We start from the raw sequence: 21,837 nt of genomic DNA on the forward strand, positions 1-21,837 counted from the left end.
GGACTGATCAGCATTGCTAAAACACCAGCTTTATAATAATGGAAGGCAAAATGCAATGAAGATATGTGAAATGTGATCCAAACAACACCGAAATCAATGCGAATCCTTCATTCTCTACCAATGAATTAGGCCCACTACAGAACTGGGGAGAAGCCAGGACTAGATCACAGGAATCAGAAATCTGCATCTCTCTCATTCTTAACTGGGTTGCAGAATCTCCTCTTCACTATACCTTTTAAATGGTCCATCAGGTTGCCACCTTTCAATCAGCGAAAAATCCCTGCTAGTATGGACAAATGGTTACTGTATCCAGGCCATTGTTTCAGTATCTACTGGTAAGTCTCTAGTAAAACTGGGAAGGCTTATTGGAAACTAGCCAGACAGCAATCCTTTTGGCCACTTTAGATTTGGCCCAACTTATTTAAAAATTGTGGTGTATATGGATCAAATTTCATTCTAAACCAGGAAACTGCTCTCTTAGATGCACAGGGAAAGCTTTTCATTTGTGTCTTGGTGTCTTTCAAAAAGAAAAAAAAAATTCTGCTATTTCACTTTTCTATAAGGTATATCACTTGTCCAAGACATTTCAGCATCCTAAGAATGTGACTGTATTTTCTCTAATTTTTTTTCTTGACCTGAATTGGCCAGATGTTTGATACTAGAAGCATTACTTTAAAAGTGAAAACTAAGAGTGTATTCAAAAGTCATTGTGAGACTTAAAAACTGCAGTAACCCAGGCATCTAATAAGACAAGTCAGATTCATAAAATTATTCAACTGCATAATTGTAGCACCAAGGACTCAAATCCTAAGGTAACAGTCCTGGAGAGCTCAACTGTTGTTTTGAAGATGCAGTGAAGGCAAGGTAAGCCCTGAACTGCCACATCAAGGTAGAAACTCAAGAGACATGCATCTTCCTGTACAGCCACAGGCACCTTGCCTACATCAGCAAAACTGGAAAAAAAAAAAAAAAATCAACCAAACATATATTTTTTAAAGAATGTAGTCACAAAAAGCTGGCACAGATGTAGTAAACTGCAGATTCCATATGTATTAGTTGGGGAAGAAGTAGGGTTTACCAGATAACACACACAAAAAAATACAGTCTGTCTTATATATTTTTAACTTCTGAGGAGTGTTATGCAGCTTATACTATCAACTGTATTTTTTTAAAAAAGTAGGTGTTATGTTTTTCTCTGACTCTAAACATTATTAAAGATTTTCTAGATTTGTTATCAGCATTTAAATTTAGATGCGCTGTCCCAGAGAGAAAAAGTGCCCAATCATTTAATATCTTTCTATGTAAAGTTTGAGGGCAGGAATATAAAGACTTTTTAAACATAACATCAATTTTGTCTTACTAAGTTAACCGAAAAATTAGTGAGTAACCAAAGTCAGCTTTGAAATCAAGTGTTCATGTGCCGTCCTTGTTACAAATCTCCTCATGTGCAGAGGCTATTTTAACTCTTTTGATGACGAAAACAAAATGTGTTTTGCAGCTTCTTGGTGGAAACAATCATAAGCCTTTTCTGCAGTTTTTCATTTAAATCAACTTTAGTTTTTCAAAATGTAATCAAGTTAAATTCTTATGCAGACCATCAAAATCAATAGGCACCTAGAAAAAAGTCTGATTTTACTTAGTTTTACAGTTATGATTTGTAAAGCCTGTTGTTTTAAAAGATACAACACTTTTTGTGTTGTTGTTGTGACTATACTGGTAACATTGGTAGAAATATAGATTCGATCTAAAGACTTCCTATTGTATGTTGGTAAATTTAACCTTACTGCACTACATCTAGATCTATCAAAGACCTCTAAATAATGACAGTCATGATCAACGATTTATTATGCTAAGCTCTTTACAAGATGCTTTTTGATGCTGACATATAGAACAACAATATTGCATAAATAACAATCACTCTCCCTTTTTTAAAAAACATTGTTTCCCTTTAGAACTAGTTAGAAAATATTTCTTACTCCCTGATGACTGGCACTATATATTGTTTATTAGCATACCCCTAGCATTATTCCTGATATGTGACTTTGTTCAAAAACAAAGAAGCATAAACATAATGGCTGGTCTTTTCTCTTGTTAGCACAGTAATGCAGAGTGCATGTCAAGAATTGTCAGCAAAATTATGACTGATGTACACAATGACAACACATACAAACGCTGGGGTTTTTTTGAAGTCTAGTACCAAAAAATAAAGTCATTTGACAGTAACAAAAAAATATTAATTTACTAGCACTTACTAGCCTCTTCAAAATGATCTGACATACTTGCAGAATCACACACGGAGGTTTTCTTTTTATCATGAAGGGAAGAATGTTTTTGTGACTGCTGCTTGATCAAACACTAGTTCTTTTTTGTTTCCAAACATATTCTAAAATGTTGACATCAACTTTTATTAGCTCAACACACACTCATCTCAAAGTGTCTAAACTTGTGCATGGTTAAGTTTTTATTTTAAAAGCAAACTCAGTAAATTCCATTTACTCTTAGATTTTCAAATGATCAAACCCAGTCATTTTCACACCACGTTGAACAAAACCCACATACTTATTTCCATATGTTTTGCATTCTAAGTAAGTCCTTTTCGCTGCAAGTTACATCTCAGTCTCACAAGCTTTGTCAGAACCAGAGGACTTGTAGTTGCACACAGGAGCTCCTGGGTCCTGACATGCTTCATGGCTGGTCCCAATTCCTTGTTGGAGTGAGATCCAGAGGGAGACCCAGCCTCTTTTCACTTCGTGTTCCCACAAAGGAGAAACTTGGGGGAATAAGATAGAAATGAGCCCTCAGGTATTTGAGCTCCATGTCCCTTGCTTGTATAGCTGGGGAAGAAGCTTTGCAGCACTTGTGTATCACAGCATGAAAGAAAAATTGCATTGTGACTCCAGGAGGCATTTGAATCTTGGGTGTCTCCAGCTCTTTGCTATAAAAGACGGCCGCACAAAGAGAGAAGCATGAGGCTTTAACAGCTATCCTTGCCTTGCCTTCCCTTTTTGCAGCTGTTTGCAGCAAGAGACATTGGCTGGTTGAGCGGGAGCTCCTCTGCTGAGTCAGTTGTGCCTGTGGAGGACTTGGTAAGACAGAGCGAGAAACCAGGCCTTGCTGCTACAACTCACAGCCCAGGGTACATCAGCTCTACACAATGATGAAGGATGGACAACTGAAGGTACTTACAGCCTGGCCTGCTACCACTGCATTTGCCAGAGGACACCTGTCAGCCTTTTGTGCGAGACAAATGCATATTGTTGTTCTCCCCTTCAAACATAAAAACAAGCTGAGGCACTTTTCTTATTACAAAGTAATTTCATATCAGCAAAGGTGAGCCACAAAAGGCCCTTACCAGTGCATTTCCATATGAGCTCAGACAGGATCTGTGCAGTATCTGGAGAAGCCACACTGTACGCTGTGCCTTGTTGTAAAACTTCCAAAGATTTGTTCAAGAGGAGAGCAACAGATACATTACCAGATGGGATTACCAAAGAGGTTTATGTTTTTCCTTTTACTTCTTATATTTTCTGTGGTCTCATCTTTTCATAAAAACTCTTCAATAAACAAGCCCACAGTCCTTCACTAAACACCTTCCTTTCAAGAACCTAAGTGCTAATTTGTCTCCTATGTGCTGAACGTAAATCTGAGCCCGATGGCATTCCTGGGGCCATTCAAAGTTGATGTATAAGAGTAACTGCCTGGCCTAGGTATCTCATAAGAGCACTGGGCAATTTGGTTGCCTCTTTCCTTCCTGTTTTCAGAACCAATTCAGAGCCTTCCAGTAGACAAAAGTTCTCTGTGACTACATTTAATGAGCTTTGGATTGGATCTTCAATCCATGCAGAGCATGTGCATGTGCTGTCTCTATCCTTTTGAATAATTAATGTCACCTAGACCTTTAATTATTGTCCCGATCCTCATTTGTCACTTTGCAGTTTTCAGAATTTCCTTTCTATAAAGGTGCCCAGAGTGTCCATGTCACGTCAAATGAGGCTTTGTTGAATTTAAGAACTGCCCAAGAATGTGGTCTTTTAATTGGTACTTCAGTTCTGTGTCCAGCATTTTATTTGTTTTTATAAAAAAAGTAAAACAACTAATAATCATTCTACTAAAGGACTTACAGTTCTATTCAGAAGTGTTTCAGAAGTATGCAGATTCTTCTGTGCAGTCTTCTGTGCCCTCTGACTGTCTGAGGTATCCATACACCCTTCTTTATCTGTTCTCTAGCCTCATTATATTACTTGAAAATGAACTGCATATGCTATTTACCTGCCCATGCTCCACCTCCTTGTCAAAATCATACAGAATTTCATCCCCTGCCTATTTTGTTCTCACATTTCCCCAGTTTTGTACTATCAGGGAATTTCATCACCTTACTACTTATTCTGTCTTCCAGACTCCTGATATGCTGCATAAATTCAGTAAAATCAGTGCAAATAATGATTCTTAACGCTTTCCATTATTCACATCCCTCCAACCTAACCTGCTTCTACACACGAGACTCTCGTGCTTTCCATACGCAAGTTAATGCTTCTCTTATTTTTTAATCAAACAAAGTATGTCTCCCTATGCCATACTTATTCACCCAACAGATTAGTCTTTTATGCTATACCACTTCAGAAGCTTTCCTAAAATCCTGGTAAATCATGTTTATACGCTTCCCTGTCAGGACTTGTGGCTACTCTCTCAAAATACTATTTCTTGAAAATTTTAAGCATGATCCTCCCTTTGTGGATCTTTGCCCTTTATCCTTCATTAAATCCAAACTTTTCAGGTGTTTCTCTAACATGTCTTTGATCAGCCTTTCTCTCATGTTCCTCACTGTTTAAATCAAACTCACAAACCAGTAATTTCATGTATAATCCTTACATCCCCTGTTAAATTCTGTATAGTAGCCTTTCCCAGGCTGTTGATACCTCTTCTTAAAAGACTGTAAATTTATCTGCTTAATGTTTCATCTTCAGCTCCTTTCTCTGAGAATTTGGGGATGGATATTTTTCACTTTTTGTATACTACATTCCACTGTATTACACCTCATCTATACTTCATTCTTCTCCATGGGGAGGACATGCGCCAAGCTCCACAACAAAGCATTGTTTTAACAGTACTAGTTTCCTTGATCATATACACCAGTTCTGGATCTCCTGTATCTCCCTTTTAACTGAATGCTTGGTCCATATCTGAAATAACCAAAAATATATCTCATAGCTTCTAATGCACTGTGTCTTCAGTCTCTCAGGCTCACAGACATCCCTAGTTTATTCTATACTCCTTTCACAGCTCTCTTACATGAACTACCAAAAAATGGCTTTGATGTATATCTGCTAACCTACCAATAACCTCTGGTTTACATCTAGGTACATTATTTACCCTCGTCAGACCAGTAAAGGTGACTTTCAAAGCCTTTTCCCCTAAGTTTCAGCAGAGGACTGAGGGTATGGATCAATGACACAGTTGAGACAACCTGCTGCTGTCAGAAGAGTGATGCCACACCTTCCATACCCTCTAATTCCCCTCTCCTGGGCCAGTCATTCACTCACAGTTTCCTCCCATATTAAATCCAGGGTGGAGCTAATTCAACCTGGTGAACCAACAGAAAGGTAACTTGATAAGAGAAAGTGAGTATCTTCTAATAAATCTTAAACAAAACCAAGTTAAAACTCGTAACCTAACTACAGGAATTTGCTACTCCTAACTTCTAATGCTGCCAGCTGATTTTTTACATCATTATTTTTGAAGTGTTAGCAGTGTGCTTGGCCCTGCATGAGACACAAGAACAATCAGCGTCCCAGCTTATTTGTCCATTTAACCATTTTTCATCGTAGCTCAGATTATTTGTGACAGCACCTTAATTGAGGATTTCTTTTCTATCTTCCTGGATGCTTATTTTCTCAACCTTAAGCTCTTAAAAAGCTAAGCATATGTTAGCCAGTTTCACTGCATAGTTTGCTATTTATCTTGCTTATAAGGCACTGTCATCTTGTATATCTTTTGAATTGACTAATTACTAACTCTTCTCATTGCTCACACAACACCCTTTAATTAGTATTTCCTGACTGCTTTTAAAAATGTGTTCATAACAATTTTATGATTTTCTGCTCTGCTTTTGTTTAACGGACTCTTAAGTGTAACAGTGTGAGTATACATGCCTAGAGAAAGAATACAATCCATTTCATAAGTTAAGCAAAAGAAAAATGGAGAAAAAGATTTTGTTTTCTAAATTCTTTCCCTATGGTTACTTATTGCTTTAACACACAAAATGCATTGAATCAGAAACGTAAATGTTCATTCTCGCAGTCTCTCCTTCTCTACTCTGCTTGAAGTCATGGTTTGCTGTTCTGACTTTCACCTTTACATTTTAGATTCTGCATTTAATCTGTCTTCAATGTCTCTTAGTTACAAACCTTTGCTTCCCCTCGCTGATGAAGTGCATTAGCTTGCAATATCTCACATCCCCACACAGAAAGAACCACATCTTGCATCATTTAAAAACGTGCCTCTTTCTTTCAAGCTCTCTAATCCTTTAACTCCCTCTAGGTCTTTGAAACTTGGTATTGAAGTGAGGCACCTGTCAGAAAAGTGACTCTAAAACCTGGCAGCACGTGTCTGTATATTTATTTTCTCTCAATTACCTTGTATCAGGTTTACATATTTTATGGGTACAAACAGCTTTAAGTACTGTGAATACGAAAAGCAAATACGCTGCTTTCTGTCCTTCTGTCCTAGGGCCTGATCTAGGGTGAGGCTGAGCTCCTGAGTACTGCAAGTGTTTGTGCTAAGTAGGGCTGAAGAACCTGGGACTGACTGTGTCAGCAATTGAATTTGCTGTCAGCATCCACATGTCTTTCCATCTCCTTACATTGCACTTAAAATCAAAGAAGGCTGCCAACTTGAGACCTTCTGAAGCCACACTGCTGCTAAGCCATCAAGAGTCATCCTAACATTTAGCGTCTTGGTATCAGAGCAGTGGTGTAGCTGTGGACAATAAGGAGAAACTATAATCAAGAGTGCACTGATAATTTTGCAGATGACATGGCATCACAGCACTGGCAGTAGAGCATGACTTGGCAGGTCTGAGATGCTGATATTCTTAGTAAGCTGACAGACTTTAAGAAGTTGTTTTCCTTTATTTTAAAAAAGGCACACTAAGGCAGACTGTCATTCAATAAAGCCACTATTTTCTTCAGCAACAATCAGCAACAGATGTAGCCCAATAAAATTAATAGTTTGAAAGTACACACAAGAGAATACTCTTTTGTCTCTTTTCTCCATCACAAATTTTGTAGAAGCTCTCTGGATTTTAACAGAAAGGCAAAAGTGGGATTTTTTTATATACCGTATTTTGTTTGACTTAAACACTAAACCCACACTATGGATAATTAATACTGATCAATTTGACATTTTGAAGTGTGACTCAGGGCCCTCCCCCTTGTCCCTAATTGTCCACTTTCAACTCAAGCTTTATTCCTGCAGAATTCTGGTCTATTACTTACCAAGGTAATTTAATCTTACAGAATAGAACTTGTGATCAAAAATATGCAACATTAATATTAATGTACAAACAGAAATATATTACTCATACATAATATATAAGAAATTAATTTTCATTGAAGTATCAGGAGAAGGATTAAACCCCTTAGATCCTTCTCATCCAATTAGCTCTGCACTTGGGGAAGTCAATGGGACTTCATAAATGAAGGCTTCTCATGATAACACTGGCAAGACTGGGCTTGCCTACACCACAAAATATGCCATGAACAGAGTTCTACAATCATACTGCTGTAACTGTAGTAATACGCTGTATAGATACTCTTAGGCCACATCAGTGTGAACAAATATACTGGTAGCATGTAAGCTGGCACACAGCTGCTGACGTTGCAATGCTGCTTAACTGCATACCCAGCTGCAAAACCTCTGCTGGGGCAGCACAGCTGCCCCAGGAAGTGGTGTACCAGCACAATAAGCACTCTGCTGAGCCAGGCTTCAACGCTACCCACAGTGATTTGTGTCTAGCTGTTTTTTCCTGGGAAGATAGACTTGTTTTCCTCTAAGAGAATTAAGGGAACTTCCCAGAATTCCCTCTGTCCTGTTTTGTAATTTTTACTTTCACATCTTAAATTTCCAGCAGTTCCTCTTAGGTACGTCCTGTAATAAACTCACTTATTTTTACATGGGGTTTCAGTCTACCATTTCCCCTGAAGGGGGAAAAAAAAAGAAAGAGATTGCAGAATTTGTTTCAGAAGCAGAATGTCATATTTCTAGGTTTGCAGGACTTCAACCACTCAACCACCATCATATGAACTATCATCTGTGAAGGAAGGAACATAGAGAACTGAGGAGCTATGGTTGAGACAGATAGTTCAGGAAAATCATCAGGTGATGCCGACATTCCCTGACTAGCCCTACAAAAGAAGCACCAAGCAGCAGAATAGGATCAGTTGCAAGTTGGCTGCTGCCAGTGATAACTGCAATGTTCGGCACTGAACCTACTCCAGCCATCAAAAAAGGGACTGTTGTAGCAGTGGGAAAACAAGTACAAAAGGACATCTGTAAGCTTGGAGTCTCAGATAATTCTTTGTTGGTGGACCATCCCATTTCCTACTGGAATATGTAGAGAAGAAGAGGTGGCCTTCCAGATATAAAAAGCCACTAGATGTGTTTTTTTGCACAGAATGTTGAATCTGGATAACAAGTGAAAAACAGATGAAGTCCATCCCACACAGGACACCTAAAATATAATCAAAGGGGACAAATACCTCCTTCTCTCCAAACTGCATCTTGTTTTTCAGTACGTAAGCTGCACACAACTTTTAAATGGGCATATTTGTTAGTGGCTGCATTTTTAGGTAGCTCTGCAGAGGCACTTCACAGGCACTACAAATGATCAATGAATGCACGTGAGGTTTTTGGGGACAGGGAAAATCTTGAGGAATTCGGGTCTCTAATAAAAACTGCAGGCAGATTTTTCCCAGATTTGCACATTATTACTGGTAGAACTGTGCTGACATGCTCAGTGTCAGGAGAGGCCCCAGCCTTTTATCCTCTCACTTATGAAGCCATATACTAGCAACAAAGGTTTAATCACCAAGGAAGAACAGGATAACATCAGCATACATTTGGTAGATAGGCTCAAATGATGGTGGAAACCACAGAAGAACAGAACGGTTGAGGCTGATCTCTGATGGTCCACTCATCCAGTCCAGTCTCCGTGCTCAAACAGGGCCAACTAAAATCAGATCATGCCCAGATGGGAGTACCCCAAAGTATACACAGTCTCTCTGGATAACCTGTGCCAGTTTACTCTCATAGTAAAAGTGTTTCCTGATGTTCAGAGGGAATCTCCTGTGTGTTGGTTTGTGCTCATTGCCTCTTGTCCTCATATGTCCCATGACAAGGACAGGAGACACACTTCTGCTGTCATATTCAGCAGAATACAATGTATAAAGTACTACAGGTCATGTTTTATACAATAATTTGCAACACAATGCAGGAAATGGAAAAAATTAAAGGTGGGCTTGGTAAGAAAAAAAAAAAAGGAGTAGCTAAGAGTTTTAAACAATCAGGTATAAGATTATCAGCCATGACAGAGCTATGAGAGGTCAAAGAAGAGGACTCTTTAACAAGGTGCTACATATCAAGTGCTTAATTTGTATAACTGTGAAACAAGCAGTACTGGGGCTAAATTTCCATTTTAAAATAATGGTTAGCCCCTTTTAGTTCCCTGAGACAAAGCAACAAATTCAGGTATTACAGCTGTTGTATGAGACAAATTAAACACATGTTACATGTAACAACTTTATTGAGCAGTGGTAAAAAACACTTCTCTAAACATTTACAGTCACTTAAGAAGTTTGATTGTTAGCACCAGAATGAAAAGATCATGGTTTCTTACAGCTTCATTTCTTGTGACTGACTGACTTTTGCATTAAAAAAACAGGTATGAGCTTCAGTTAAAGCTATATTCCTGGCTTGGATCTCTAAAATGCTTCTTTCCTGTCTAGATTTTATCATCTGCTGGGTCACGTCTCTTCCTAAACATTGTAAAAACTTTAAACGCTTTGAGATTCATATTAATCCACAAATTTTTTTCTTGAAACTGGCCAAGAGTAAGAAAGGAAAGAGAGACAGAGCTCTCCAAAAGTATGCAAACCAGTAGACAAAAAGAGAGACGCCATGAATTCCCATACCTTGTTCCTAAAGATAATCACACTAGAAAAATGAGAACTTTCTTGTTGTTTCTACCGAATTCTGAGGTCGGAATGCAAACATTCATAACTATTTTGGTTTTCCACTGGGGCTGTGCAGAAGGAAAATTCATAGAAACATAGAATGGTAGGGTTGGAAGGCACCTTTAGAGATCATCTAGTCCAAACCCCCCTGCAGACGCAAGTCAACCTAGATCAGGTCACATAGGAACATGTCCAGGTGGATCTTGAAGACCTCCAAGGAAGGAGCCTCCACAACCCCTCTGGGCAGCCTGTGCCACTGCTCCATCACCTGAACAGTGAAATAGTTTTTTCTTAGATTTAAGTGGAACTTTTTGTGTTCCAGCTTCATCCCATTACCCCTTGTCCTGTTCCTAGATACAACAGAAAAAAGGGATGTCCTGACCTCCTGACACCCACTCTTTAGATATTTATAAATATTAATAACATCCCCCCTCAGTATCCTCTTTTCTAGACTAAATAGCCCCAGTTCCCACAGCCTTTCCTAGTATGAAACATGTTCCACTCCCCTGATCATCTTGGTTGCCCTGTGCTGGACTCTCTCTCTAGAAGTTCTGTCTCTCTTGAGCTGAGAAGCCCAGACCTGGTCACAGGACTCCAGATGAGGTCTCACAAGGGCAGAGTAGAGGGGAAGAAGAACCTCCCTTGACCTGCTGGCCACACCCTTCTTGATGCATCCCAGGATGCCATTGGCCTTCTTGGCCACGAGGGCACATTGCTGGCTCATGTTCAGTTTATCATCAATCAGGACTCTCATGTCTCTCTCTGCAGAGCTGCTCTTCAGCTTTTTGACCTCCATGTCACCATGTCACTGTGCCATGTCACCCTGGTCAGTTGACCAGCAGATTCTTGTACAGGGAAAGCCCCCTAAAGATAGTAGGCTGCACAGCTGACCTTTTGCAGTATACATCTCAGGACATTTTATCTTATAAAGCTACATCTGCCCTCTCTAGAGATGCTTAATAAGGTCTTCATGCACATTGCTGAGATCCTCTGCAGTTCTTCCGCCTTTCTTCAAGTAGGCTTTCCCACTCCACTGCACTGTTTCATGGAAACCTTGGTTTGGCGTTCTTGAATACTTTGGAGAACGTTATCCATTCTTCCTCTCTTGTGAAGTTTTCCACAGGCTTGAAGAAGATGCCTCTCCAAACGCCCTACCAGAAGCCTCTGACGAACAAGAAGACAGGCAAATTATTAGATTTTAATGACTCGTGGACAGGAAACTAAGAAAACTCACTACAATTATCCATCTTGCTTCTGATCCACAGCTCCCAGCCAACACATTACCTTCCTTTCACAGACTGAATTTGTGGTGTGTGTCAGAATTTCGCTGTCTAACTTTGATAGGATTTACAGCAACAAGATATTAAACAACACTCTGATAGTTCAGTACTGAAAGTGTAAAGACAAAAAGAAATGCTTAAGCCTGTATCACGTTAGCCACTTTATGGCTGTGTTACTACCAGAAATTAGAACACAGTGTAATGTGACAGTGGCCTACTGTGGCAAGAAAAATAGAGTAGCCCTTCCTAAGAAATATACATGGACACATCTTACATAATACTTTCCTGACAGCAATGTCAAAACGATGCAAGAAGGCAAAAATGGTATTTTTTAGTGTGCTCATTCTGAAACTCCAGAAGCAGAAAATATGTTTGCCATAGATTAGTTGCACAAACTATTTCAAAGCCAAATCTTTGTGCCAGTAAAAAACCTTCTGTACCTTTTTCTGTCCCCAAATCCAGCATAAAAATCACTTGTTCTGGGCCTGGATTCACTGACAGGAAACCCAAGGCACTACTTCTTACATTTACATTACAAGTTTATGTGCTTATTCATAAAAATCCTGTAGTCAGAATGATCAGCTTGGATTGCTGATGAGAAGGATTATTTTAATTTCTTTATGTATTTCAATTAAGTGCACAAATATTGATTTCAGTGCATTTTTTTCAGTTAAAAGCATGGTGATTTATATTGCTAAAATGCTACTGCCTGCCCTGCCAAAAGCATGCATCTGGGAACATTTCTGGGTTGCTTACAGTCTTTTCTCTCTTCTTTCTACCTCTAACTGCCAGTGCATGTTGTTGAAACAAACCAACTACTTCAAAAGGCAGTTCTTGTTTTCTGTCTTTGTGAGTCTGGCAGTGTTTTGAGAAGGGGGAAGGAATACTAAGAGAATATAGATTCAGAACCCATGAATAAAGAGAAAAAATGTCATGATAAAACAGGACACCTACCTGAGCTCGATTCTTCCTCCCGAGGTGATACCATTTCTCGACACATCTGAGGTTGAGTAAGTTGAGTTTCAAGAAGCCACCAGCTCTCTGCAGTATCTGAATTTTGTGTCCTCATCTCCACAAGCTCATTATCAGCCTGCACTTTCATGGTTCCTTCCAGAATGATGGTGTGATGTACCTCATGTCCCCTGCTGTGATATGCCCATCCTGGCATACAGCTCTGCACAATCACAAGAGGACAGAGGAGCAGCTCCAGTTTCACATATATTCTGCTCTTCAGCTGGTGTGACAGTTGCTACTTCTCTCCTTTGTCCAGCCCTTCTGATACTCTCTGCTATAGTGAGTTTCTGCAAATCTTTTGGAACATCTAAATAAGCATCTCTGCTCCAGCAGTAATTTGGCAGTGTACTTGCACCACTCCTCAGCACCAGAAAACCCAGAGTGTTTTTGTATTATTAATGAAGGACTGTCTGCATTGCCACAGGTAATACAGTATTCACACGAGCTTCACATTCAAGGAACAAAATTATATATCACTTAAGATACTTACAGAAGCAATTATGCTTGCCGAGCATCTACTCTGGAAGTTACCAACGGGACCCCGAACTGAGTGCAGTTGCAGATACAGACACACGAGCATGTGATAAGTTTTACCAGTAAACTGTTGGTGTAAGCTAGAGCCCATTCCCTCCTCCTCTGCCAGTTAAGCAATTAACAATATAACTATTATTGTACAGTTATGCTGGTATGATTCTGCACGTACAGAAGTCATGAAGCTTAAAAAGTACCTTCTGTTGAGTCAAGAGTTCTCTCATTAGCTACATGACAGCATATTAAGGAGGAACACGAGAAGCAGGGCCACACAGTTTCTCTTGAACATTGCTTTTCTCCTTCAAAATGCTTTATAAAAAATGTATCACAATTAAGCGTGGCAAGACTCTTTTCAGGGACTATCAGTCCTACTTTCCAAATAAGGAAAATGAAGTAGAGTTGTTGAAGTAGATTTGTCCAAGTGAACAAACCAAAGGAGTGACAGGAAAAGGAGTGATGTCTAGTTTTCAATTCACTATTATAGCATTGTTCTCCACTTCTAAACATTGTCACCGAGATCATTATTATCCTAGCCTAACAGTGTGCTTACAATGATTCAAGATTTTACTAGGCATATACAACCTGAATTCAAATATCTCATTAAGCCCAAAGAATAAGTTACAGGTCTACCTATTTCAGAGATCTTTTAATAGCTAGCTATCCACAATCTGCCTGTGTAAGCATATTTGATAGATTATACATACTAGATTGATCCCACCATACTAGCAGTATGATGGGCTTAATGAGTTCTGGCCTGTCCCTTGAGTAGTTGTAACTGTTGGTGAGCACTGCCCATCATTGCCCATCACAACTGAAAGATTACTTTCAGTGAAGATGATTCAGGTCAACAACTTTCACTCGGCAAGCATGGTGAGCTCAGCAGGTGATAGCTCAGCTGATAACATTATACCACGTTAAGGAAATTGAACCCTGTCACATTACTGAGTACAGGCTAAAAAGGGAAGATTTCTCATTTCGTCACGAGAATACTTGTCAAAGAGGCCAGAAGTGACATTTTTTAGTGTTATCTTTTATCTTAAAAAGGTATTTTCTAGTACTCTTACCATGGTGATCTATTACTGAGTAACAAGAGGTATTCAGCACTATTAATGGTCTGACAACCAGTCTCTGTTTCTTTTTCTTGCCTAAGGAATGAAATGCTCTCTATATAAACATTGAAATCTCAAACCATATGACTCTCAATGCAAATGAAGTCTTCACTCCCTAATATCATGATTTTTTGTTGTTGTTGAAAATTTCCCCAAAATAGCATGTTTAATTAGCTGCTTCAACATCCCACTCAATTCAAGAAATATCCTTTCAGTGGAGTAGCAAAGCCACTGACTAACAACAAATTTTAGAAATCCAATTTATTTTTACTGTTTGTGTTATATGCTTAGGTTTTCATTTCCATCTTCCTGGACATCCAATCTATAGTGTTAAACATTTGTGTATTACCCCTTTCAATTTTGATTCTCATTGCCATAATGTTTGTATCACTACAATTTGAAACCAGTAATATCTGTTAGAAAAATAAATTATCTTTCAGAATTTTACAAACATGCATTTATAGTTTCCAGAAGTACTAATGTTCTATCAGGAACTTGATAGCTTTGTGCTTCCCATGAGAAAAGAATCTGAAAGTCTATGTTGCTTATGTGGAGACTAAAACCATAGACATTGGAAAAATCAGTTTACAAGCTTTGAATGGGGGCAGGGGACAAAAGGTGATTTGAAAGCAGGCAAATGCTGTTCTCACACCTCTCTGTAGTTTAAAAAAGCTTTTCATCTTAAATACACTTCTAAGAGAAAATCTGAGAAGAGTAAGAGCAGGAACATTATGCCAGTCAGAAGACATAAGAACTCTGATTATACCTCATCCAACTACAAGAAGGCTCATTGATGACACTGAAGGTAACTGACCTCATATCACCATGGAGGACCCTCAAATCTCTTTTTGCCTGGTTTATAGGCAAGAAAAACACAAGTCGGTAACAACACACATGATTCTGATTGCACTTGAGGTAACAGCATGACTCAGAAGAGAAATTTAATGTAGTCACCCAGGGAAAGACAACAGAAATAGAAACCAGGATGACTTTGAATCTATCAAAAACATGCATCTGGTTCTCACTCAGAAGCAATACCACAGGACCATCAATGGCCTGAACTGTACCCAACGGAAGCCATTCCAATTTCCTTTTCTTTGAAAAGCAGGGTTTCCTTACACCCACGGTTCTCAGTCTAACAACCTGCTCCTTCTATAAACACCATTCCCAAGGTGTCTTCCACCACCACCCAAAGTGCAAACCAGAGATGCAGAAGTCATGAAAGCACAGAGCCCTTCCTTGGTATATACATCTTGCCTGCATACTTCACCATTGTGTCCTACCTCCACTTTCCTCTTTGTGGCACTCCATATCCTGTGCTACCTCAGTGGCCTTCAGTTATGTTCTTGGTAGCTCCACACATACTTACCTCTCAGCTTACATATCTTTATCTCCTCTCCTGCCTCTCCACCTCCCTCCTGTCCTCCAATTTGCACAACACTGTTGGATGACATGCTGAGAGATTTCTTACCCAACAGATGGGCTCACAAACAGGGAGTGAGGAAGGTGATGGAAGAGCAGCAGCTACCTAGCCACAGGGTATCTAAACGCATTTATGGCAATGGGTCGCATCATGCTTCTACCATTACAGGCTAAAAACCTTCTTGAAACAAAACCTATTATTTCTTATCATTTGTTTATGTTGTGTTTTGGGGGTTCCTGAACTATAAGGGGTCATTAAACAAGATATCATGTCTAAAATACTAAGTAATTCTACTTATTGATAACCCTTCTGAAGACAAAACAGATTCCCTTCTCTCAGTACATGACCCTCCTACCCTCCCTTATACAGGTGTCATTACTCAGTCACCGGTAACTGAGGAAGCAGATGAGACCTCTCACGAGTTTGGTATTTACTTTCTAAGTTACAATGCATGAATGGGATCTCAATCATCAGGCACTAAGTGTTTTAGTGACATCAAAATGTTGTTCATCAGGAATGGAAAGCAAAAGACAACACGGCATTGCATCCAAAGGACTGTTTTTCCAATTTACCTTAGGCTAACGTTGTGCTTCTACTTAATCAAAATATGCTGTAAGAGGAGAAAATGAATGCCTACAACACAATTTACAAAAAAAACCCCTCAATTTTTTGATCACAAATATTTTTTAAAAATCCACCCCTATGCCAGCATTTTGGCTCAGTGTATTCTACTTCTCTGTCATTAATACTCTGTGCCGTAAGCATAACTCCTAGCTGGGGATTCCAATGCATAAGGGAGAACAGATAAGATTCCAGATCTCACTTGTGCTGGCATGAAGATGGGTCTCCTCAGTGATACAGAAGACAATATCCTAGGGAGACTGGAATTAGTCCTGTTCTGCACAATTCAATTCAAGATGTAAGGCATATCAAGATGCAAGTAATTACTAGCTAATGGCTACGGATGGAAACGTAACATGGTTCAGCCTATGCATTTCATGACAAGTGACAAGACAGCTTGAAAAAAAGGGGGATTTTTTTCCAAAAGGATGAAAGTGTCAAGAGCAAAGAAAAAAAGGTTACCTCTTCAGTTTGGGAGGGGCTGATTCTGGGCATTGGAGATACTTGTGGTGTTTTCAGCTGTGTACTGTTGCTGTCTGGAACAAGCTCTCTGTGGATTGACTGAATATGGTTTTGGAGTTCACTTTCTGATTCAAATTTAACATTGCAACTAGAACATCGAGTCTTCAGCCCCCCTGCCTTGCTTTTGTTCTCAATGGAACTCAAGTTCTCATTTTGGCCCATGCCTGGTCTGTTACTGCTTGAAGGGATGTTGACGTTTGGACTACCACTTTTACTGAGATTAACACAGCTAGCACACAGACCATACGGCAGACCGTTGATGTCAAGTTTCACTAAATCCTGTTTTGAGCGGAACTCCTTCAGGCAAGAAGCACACTTGTAGAGTTTCTGCAGATGCTGTGCACGCCCCGTGGACTGCACGGCAGAACCATTTCCAGTTTTCTGCATGTGGAATGTGCCGTGGATTTTCAGTTCCAGCGTGGAGGTCACTGTCTGCATGCACACCACACAGCGGAACCCTGTCAAGGAGTTCCTCAAATCAGGGTGCATTTGGCAATGCTCTAAAAATTCCTCCTCGCTCTGGAGGGGCATCTTGCAGATCCTGCAGTTTCCAGTGTCCAAGCTCTTACTATGTGTCACTTTATGTTCAGTAAGAGTCAGAAGAGAGGGAAACCGCTCGCCACAGATTGGGCACATATAATGTTTCACTGGTCCCAAGTGTGTCTGCATGTGTTCTCGGAGTCCGTTTTCAGAGAAGAATGTTCGAGAACACACGTTACACTTGTAATTCCCTTTAATGAGTTCAGCCTTTTTCTTCACTATGGCACTTTCTCCAGGTCTAATGTTGTGGTCTCGAAGCTGGTGATTTTGCAGGAGAGTCTCCATGGTATAAGCTGCTCCACAGATGTCACAGCCATACATAGGCTCAGATGTGTCCACATCTTCTTCGCTACCATCGTGGCTGTTATGGGACTCCTGGCTATTTGTCAACAAGGTCTGGAGTTCCACTTCCTCTTTCTGAACCTGCTCGGATGCCCCATTCGTTCCACAGTTTGGAGTTTTTGTTTCAAAGACACAATGTTTTTCCCTTAAGTGCTTTTCCAGCAAAATAATAGCATGGAAAGCCTTGCTGCAGAATTTGCAATTGTACTTCTTGCTGTGCGTAGTAATGTGACACTGCAGCTCCACTTCCGTACCAAAGGACTCGCCACAGAAGATACACTTGTGTACTTTGCCTTGGTTCTCCAGGTGGTTGTGTTTAACATGAAGCTGTAGGTCAGTCTCATTGCGGAAATCCCAGTTGCAAGATGTACATCTGTATACCTTCTTTTCATTGCTGTGCTTCACAGCCAAGTGTAGCTGAATGGAGACTTTGGAGTCAAAAACCTCTTGGCACAAGGTGCAGCGGAAGAACACAAATGTATGCATGTCTAGTAGGTGTTTCTGCAAGTCGTCCACAGAAGTAAACTGCTTGTCACAGCTTTCACAGATGTAGTAGGTTGAGGTGATCATGAAATGAATGGTAACATGCTTCAGCAGAGACTCCTGGTTTGGAAATTCTTTGTTGCACTGAGGGCAGGTCAATTTTGGCAGGACAGTGTCAAGATGTGTTTTTAAATGAGTCTGAAAACCATCCAAGGACGTATACTTAGCACCACATTGATTACAAATATATTCACCGGCAGGACGAGGAGGAGCACCTCCAACTGCCTGCATCATCTTTAAAGAGGTTTGCTCAATGGTTACAGGAGACAACGGACTCATGGCTCTGGATTTTTTTCCATTGTGGATGTAATTCAGTGCCAAGGGAATGTTCTTATGATTCTCCTTGATATGTTTGTTCAGTTTAAGAACGCTATTAAATATTGGAGAATTTGTACAGTAAGAACAAGAATACACTTCCACCACTGGATCTTTTGGGGTTCCAAGCACAGGAGAACCAAAACGGGAACTGCTAAGATCACAATGGACTTGTCTAATGTGCTCTTCCAGAGAAGAATCTGTAAGAAATCCCATGTAGCAATGGGGACAAAAGAATGCATTACTGTCCTTAGCAGCAGGGTTGGCAAATCCATGAGAACATCGGATATGCTCCTGAAGGGTGTTGAGGTCATTGAACACTTCAGAGCAGAAGTTGCACTGGTACACCATGGCAGGCATAGTAGAAACAATCAGTGCTGGGTCCGGAGCTTCGTGGACTTGCTTAAGATGTTCGTTCAGATTGTAGAGAGATGGCAATACCTCTAGACAATACTGACAGATATGGGCTTGTTCGGGTTTATCTAAATGCATAGTTTTCAGGTGTATCTGCAAAACTGCAAGGCTGGAAAATAACTGTTTGTTGCAATAAATGCAGCTATAGGTAACTTTTGCCTGTTTACTCGAAGGACCAGTGATATCTGGCACTTGCTGAGCTGCCCGCTTCCTTCCACGACCTTTTGGTATAGGAGGAGCCGTTTCCACCATTGTTGAACTGTCCACTGACAGATTTGAATCTGGAGTAGTGCTAGAGACTGATGTGTAGCCCACGGTTACCAAAGATGGGCTGTTGCTGTGGTTGCATGACTCTGGCTGCTGATGACTGTCCATGTGGCTGTACAGCTCCTCCACAGTATGAAAGTTCTCAGAGCAAATGCTGCATGAATTCTTCTTCTCACCGCTATGAGCCTGCTCCATGTGATTTACCAGAGACGTTTCCTCTACAAAGAGTTCATGACAGTAAACACACTGAAGAGCAGATCGGTCTTCATTAGGGGAACACTCAGGGTGGCATTCTGCAATGTGCTTCTGAAGATCATCAGGAAAATCAAAGCCTTCTTCGCACTGACTGCATTTCTGAGTGTCCTTCATTTTCCAGTCCTCCATCCGGGAAGCAGACTGAGAGCCATCTTTGTTCCTCTCGTGAACCTGCATGTGGCCGTGCAGCGAACTAGATGACAGGAAACCACGTCTACAAATGGCACACTTATATGGCTTGTTGGATGTATGAGTCTTTAAGTGAATTTTAAGATGATCACTCCTCGAGAATGCTGCATCACACTCACTGCAGTGATACTTCTTGTCTCCCGTATGAAGCTTTATGTGGCGGTCCCTGCTCCGCTTGTGTTTGAAGAGACGACTGCAATACGTACATTTGAAAGGGAGCTTGTCGCTGTGACTCTGCTCGTGGTGCTTTAAGTAGCTGAGGCGGCTGAACGATTTGTCGCAAAACTGGCATGGATAAGGCAACCCTGGGCCTCCTTCCTCTTCACCAAAATCACAACCTTCTCCATGGCTTGGGGAAGTCTGGTCCTTGCTAGAAGGCGATGATGCTGGCCATGAGCAAGTGGGGTCATCCTCAACATCCACTCCATCTGAAACAAGAAAGAAACATGCCCAAAAGCTTAATACCTACAGTTCAAAGGAGAATGGCAAATGCATACGAATAGTGCAGGTCTGCTATTCCTAAACAACTGAAATACATTAAACCCTGATTAGAGTATTTCTCACACCTGTATCTAACAGCTTCTGGACTACACTTATTTTTATCAGACTGTAAAACATTACAGGTTATTAAATAGTTCTGTGCCTATATTAACTTTTTATTGCTTTTTTATCATTCTTTCTCAGTTGCAGGATATGTATTATACATGGACAACTTTATTAAAATGCAGAATTTAATATATTTAATGTTTCTTTTGTATCCATTGTAAAATGATTTGCATATTATGTGAGCATCTGAAGAATCAAAGGAAAGGAGAAAATATTACAGGAATGATTTAAAATTAATACAGTCAAACACACATGCCTAATATTTAATGAAAAGATTCCCCCTGCTTTGCCACAGGTTTTTTTTTCCCTTGAAGTTCATTCTGAACACAAAAATCTTTTACAGTCTATTACTGAAAGAGACTTGGGTGTTATTCCAAACAATAATAGGAAAAATTACAGGGGAGGAACAGCATGACAGTATGAAGAGTGAAGTTTTCCCTAATAAAGTGCAACCAGATTTCTCCAATAATGATACAATTCAGTTACTGAAGGCTGGCAGCTGGATCATTAAATGTTCAAAACAAACTAACAAACCAACAGCAGGGTCAAGGGAAATGAGAAAGTTGAAAAAGGGTCAGTTGTGAACAGAATTTTTTTCCCTTTTAAGTTCAAGAGGTTGCCTACCATTTCTTCCTTTTTGCAAAGGCCTAAGCCAGCTGAACTTCCTCAGTCCAAGAGAACCTGTTCTGTGAGCTGATCACAGACAAAGCAACTTGTAAAAAAAAATGGAAACAGGAACAATGACAGACCGCTATGGTAACAGCTGAAAGATTTACAAGTAATAAGGAAAAGACAAAACAGAAAAACTAGCGAAATAATAAACTGAACTAGTTACCCATGATATCACCTCATCTCTAGACAGGGCAAGCTGCTACTATATTTTTCAACCTGTGCCATACAGTTTTTGCACTTTTAGTTTTAAATGTAGATTACAACACTACAATGTTCATACTTAACTTAAAATTTCTTAAAAATATTAAAAGAATGCTTGAAAGACTACTCTACATTAAATAACCCCTCCATTACTTTCCAGAGGTGCTGCTTGGGGATTTTTTTCCTTTTAAAAATAAAATTGACTACAGTAACATTACAGAAAAAGACATGAATAACTGCTTGAAAAATATCTTTTTTACGGTATTCTTGCAAAGCAGCAAGTTTCTTAATATCTTCAGCCGCCTCTCAAGAAATTTACTACATCAACATAAAAGTTAGAGCTGGCCTATATGACGTCAACAAATTCCAAGCCTGCTTTCTTTAAGGTAATAATATTTTACTAGATTATCAACCTCTTCCTTATCCACAGGAAACAGATGAGGATTCATTCCTTTCCTGCATCTAGAAACTGATGACAACGCCATCTCACTATCAATGCCAGATGGCAACCATTGAACTCTGAGAAAACAACCAAACACCATTGCTGGATGCCTGCCCATTGACACAATGCTTTTCAGGATAAGTTGGAAACAGTATGGGTTTTTATCCTCTTGTTTACTTCTTGAAGAGGAGGATTTCAGAAACTGCACAGGCCTTTCCCACATACACACGATAGGTATCTGTATTTACCTACATACCAATCTGCACTAATGGTATATATTTGAATAACAAAACCAAACCCTAGCCTGATTTCCATGTCTTTG

The 21,837-nt window shown here is 39.9% G+C and overlaps 1 protein-coding gene across 12 annotated transcripts in view; it reads right to left on the bottom strand.

Moving 5' to 3' along the window:
• Window positions 1–21,837, bottom strand: part of ZNF521 (zinc finger protein 521) — a 239,429-nt gene that overhangs the window by 122,160 nt on the left and 95,432 nt on the right. For 11 of the 12 annotated variants that reach the window (XM_061995574.1, XM_061995573.1, XM_061995582.1 and 8 more), the window contains one exon: window positions 16,670–20,022. In XM_061995574.1, the coding sequence (XP_061851558.1) occupies window positions 16,670–20,022 (3,353 nt within the window). Of the gene's footprint in view, window positions 1–9,871; window positions 11,394–12,463; window positions 12,684–16,669; window positions 20,023–21,837 lie in introns of those variants that run through there. The other variant, XM_061995576.1, reaches the window with a different exon arrangement.

This window comes from Colius striatus, chromosome 4 (assembly GCF_028858725.1).
Source record: "Colius striatus isolate bColStr4 chromosome 4, bColStr4.1.hap1, whole genome shotgun sequence".
In the NCBI taxonomy this organism is placed as follows: domain Eukaryota; kingdom Metazoa; phylum Chordata; class Aves; order Coliiformes; family Coliidae; genus Colius; species Colius striatus.